The 2,680-nt window shown below is 62.5% G+C and overlaps 1 protein-coding gene across 1 annotated transcript in view; it reads left to right on the forward strand.

Annotated features, from left to right (window-relative positions):
- The window catches only part of NLGN3 (neuroligin 3), an 18,426-nt gene that overhangs the window by 14,414 nt on the left and 1,332 nt on the right, over nt 1–2,680 (forward strand). The window contains exon 5 of the mRNA XM_010187516.1: nt 1,967–2,680. This exon is cut by the window's right edge and continues 97 nt beyond it. Within this exon, the coding sequence (XP_010185818.1) occupies nt 1,967–2,680 (714 nt within the window). The remainder of the gene's footprint in view (nt 1–1,966) is intronic.

The raw sequence follows: 2,680 nt of genomic DNA on the forward strand, positions 1-2,680 counted from the left end.
GGGCCCCCCCTGCCAGCCTCGGCCCTCGTAGGCGGCTGGGTTCCTCACCAAGGACCAAAGTGCTGTGTCCCTCCCCAGCCAGCCGTGCTGGGGCAGGGGCAGGGGCAGTCGCTGCAGGGCAAACCTCTTGTGCTTCCTTCACCCCATCTCCCCGCTCTGCGGGGGCTGCTGCCCTTTGCTGCCAGCTCCGGGGATGCTCAGCCCTCAGCTGAACAAGGCATCCAGCACCCTGCTCTGAGCAGGGCTTGGCCCAGACAACCCCAGAGGCATTTCCAGTCTTTTTTGCACTACTGTGCAAAGTGAAGGGGAAACAGGGAGCTGGCAGCAGCCGGCAGCACCTCCAGTAGTGTCCTGGTCCTGCTGCTTGGCCCCACTGTGCCGTGGCAGCCATCTCTCCAGGACGTGGGGTGCATTGGGACTCTGACCTCTGAGGGGAATAGGCAGGGAAGGCAAAGCTGCACCTTCCTGCCAGATCCCAGCAGGCTGGAGGGCTCCAGGGTGAGCTGCAGGGTGGCAATGCCTCCCCAGGGTGCTTGTCAGGCTTCAGCTGGGTGCTGGCATGGAGGAGGAGGACGTGGCAGGTCTGGGCTCTCGCAGACTCCTGGGCCCCCCTGAGTCAGGATGTGGCCAAGCAGGGACACAGACAGGGGGCTCCACCAGGGACGTGACCTGGGATGATGACACCGGCTGCCTGTGCTTCTCCAACAGAGGCAGGCAAGGGCAGAGCCCAGCTTGGTGAGACTGGCTGGGACATGATGCTGCTGGGGGGAAGCAATAGTGGTTGTTGGGGTAGCATTTCCTGGGTGCCAGGGAACCCCCATCCAGGCACTTTGGCACGTGGATGATGGTGCAGAGCAAGCACATCCATGGCCAGTGTCCAGCCTGTAGGCTGGGTACGGCTTTCTAGGGCACTGGGAGGTGACAAACAGAGCTTGTGACTTCTCTTTGTCCCAGCGCATGGGACTGTACGCCAGGTACTTGGCAGAGCAAGGACCGTACGTGCAGACGAAAGCTACGGACATGGTGGCTGGGAGCCAGGAGCCACCAAACGCTTCTGCTGAAGGAAGGTGCACGCTCCCCTGGAGAGCAGCACGGCCTTGGCTGCACAGAGAGGTCTCACACAGGCATGCCGCATTTCAAGGGGCTGGGGGCAGGCCTGTCACCACCGTCCTGCTGCACCAGCACCATTCAGGGACCGCCTGAGCCAGTCCCTCGTGGCAAATGAGCACCAGGGAGGAGGCAGCACTAGGGGTGCAGGCAGCACTAGGGGTGCAGGAGAGGGCTGGACCCCAGGGTGCACCCCAAACCCGGCTGCTTTTCTCCACCCCGGAGGCTCCACTTCCTCGCCGCCCTTTGTATTCTGAGCACAAGCGCCATTGACATGGGGCTGGAGCGCAGCCACGCATTCCTCCGCCTGGGCCAGGGCCTTTGTGGCCCCATTTTCCAGGGCGAAAGTCCACTCCCTCTGTGTTCCCAGTGGCAGAAAGGCCCTCTTTGTGCATCTGGCAGCGTGCTACTGCCGGGCGGATTGGCACCAAGCAGCCCCAGCTGGGCAGGAAGTGGCAGGGAGGGGGGCAAGGGGGCCCCTGACAAAGCGGTTGGGTGGGACATGCAGGGTTAAGTGTCCCCGAGCAGGCATTAACTCTCCTGCTGCTGCCAGGCTGCTGGGCAAAGCCAGTGCCCCGCTGGACTGGAGGATGTTCCTGAGCTGGGGGCAGCGCGCGCCCCTTGGGGGGGCTTGGGTTCCTCCTCGGGTTCAGCTTGCCAGGAGCTGTCACCCTGCCACAGTCATGGTGACCCTGAGCTGAGCCCCCTGTGGGAGCCTCAGTTGAGGCCAGGCACAGGCCAGAGGGCCGGGTCCTCGCAGGGGTCCAAGGATGCCTCCTCCAGGCTGCATCTCGCGCTGGAGCATTGGAACAGCGCTCACCCTGCCGTGGGCTTCCTCCACTCCTTTCCTGTCTTGCAGGTCTCTTCCAGAGAGCTATCATCCAGAGCGGCTCCGCGCTCTCCAGCTGGGCAGTGAACTACCAGCCTGTGAAGTATACCAGCATGCTGGCCGACAAGGTGGGCTGCAATGTGCTGGACACAGTGGACATGGTGGACTGCTTGCGACAGAAGAGCGCCAAGGAGCTGGTGGAGCAAGACATCCAGCCAGCTCGCTACCACGTGGCCTTTGGGCCAGTCATCGACGGGGATGTGATCCCGGATGACCCGGAGATTCTGATGGAGCAGGGCGAGTTCCTCAACTACGATATCATGCTGGGGGTCAACCAGGGCGAGGGGCTGAAGTTTGTGGAGGGTGTGGTGGATCCTGAGGATGGCGTCTCAGGCAGCGACTTTGACTACTCAGTCTCCAACTTTGTAGACAACCTGTACGGATACCCCGAGGGCAAGGACACCTTGCGGGAGACCATCAAGTTCATGTACACGGACTGGGCTGACAGGGACAACCCCGAGACACGTCGGAAGACTCTGGTGGCCCTCTTCACTGACCACCAGTGGGTAGAGCCGTCGGTGGTGACAGCCGACCTGCATGCCCGCTATGGCTCCCCTACATACTTCTACGCCTTCTACCACCACTGCCAGAGCCTGATGAAGCCTGCGTGGTCGGATGCGGCCCACGGGGACGAGGTGCCTTATGTGTTCGGGATCCCCATGATTGGCCCCACAGACCTCTTTC

This window comes from Mesitornis unicolor, unplaced genomic scaffold, assembly GCF_000695765.1.
Source record: "Mesitornis unicolor isolate BGI_N332 unplaced genomic scaffold, ASM69576v1 scaffold36826, whole genome shotgun sequence".
NCBI classification, from domain to species: domain Eukaryota; kingdom Metazoa; phylum Chordata; class Aves; order Mesitornithiformes; family Mesitornithidae; genus Mesitornis; species Mesitornis unicolor.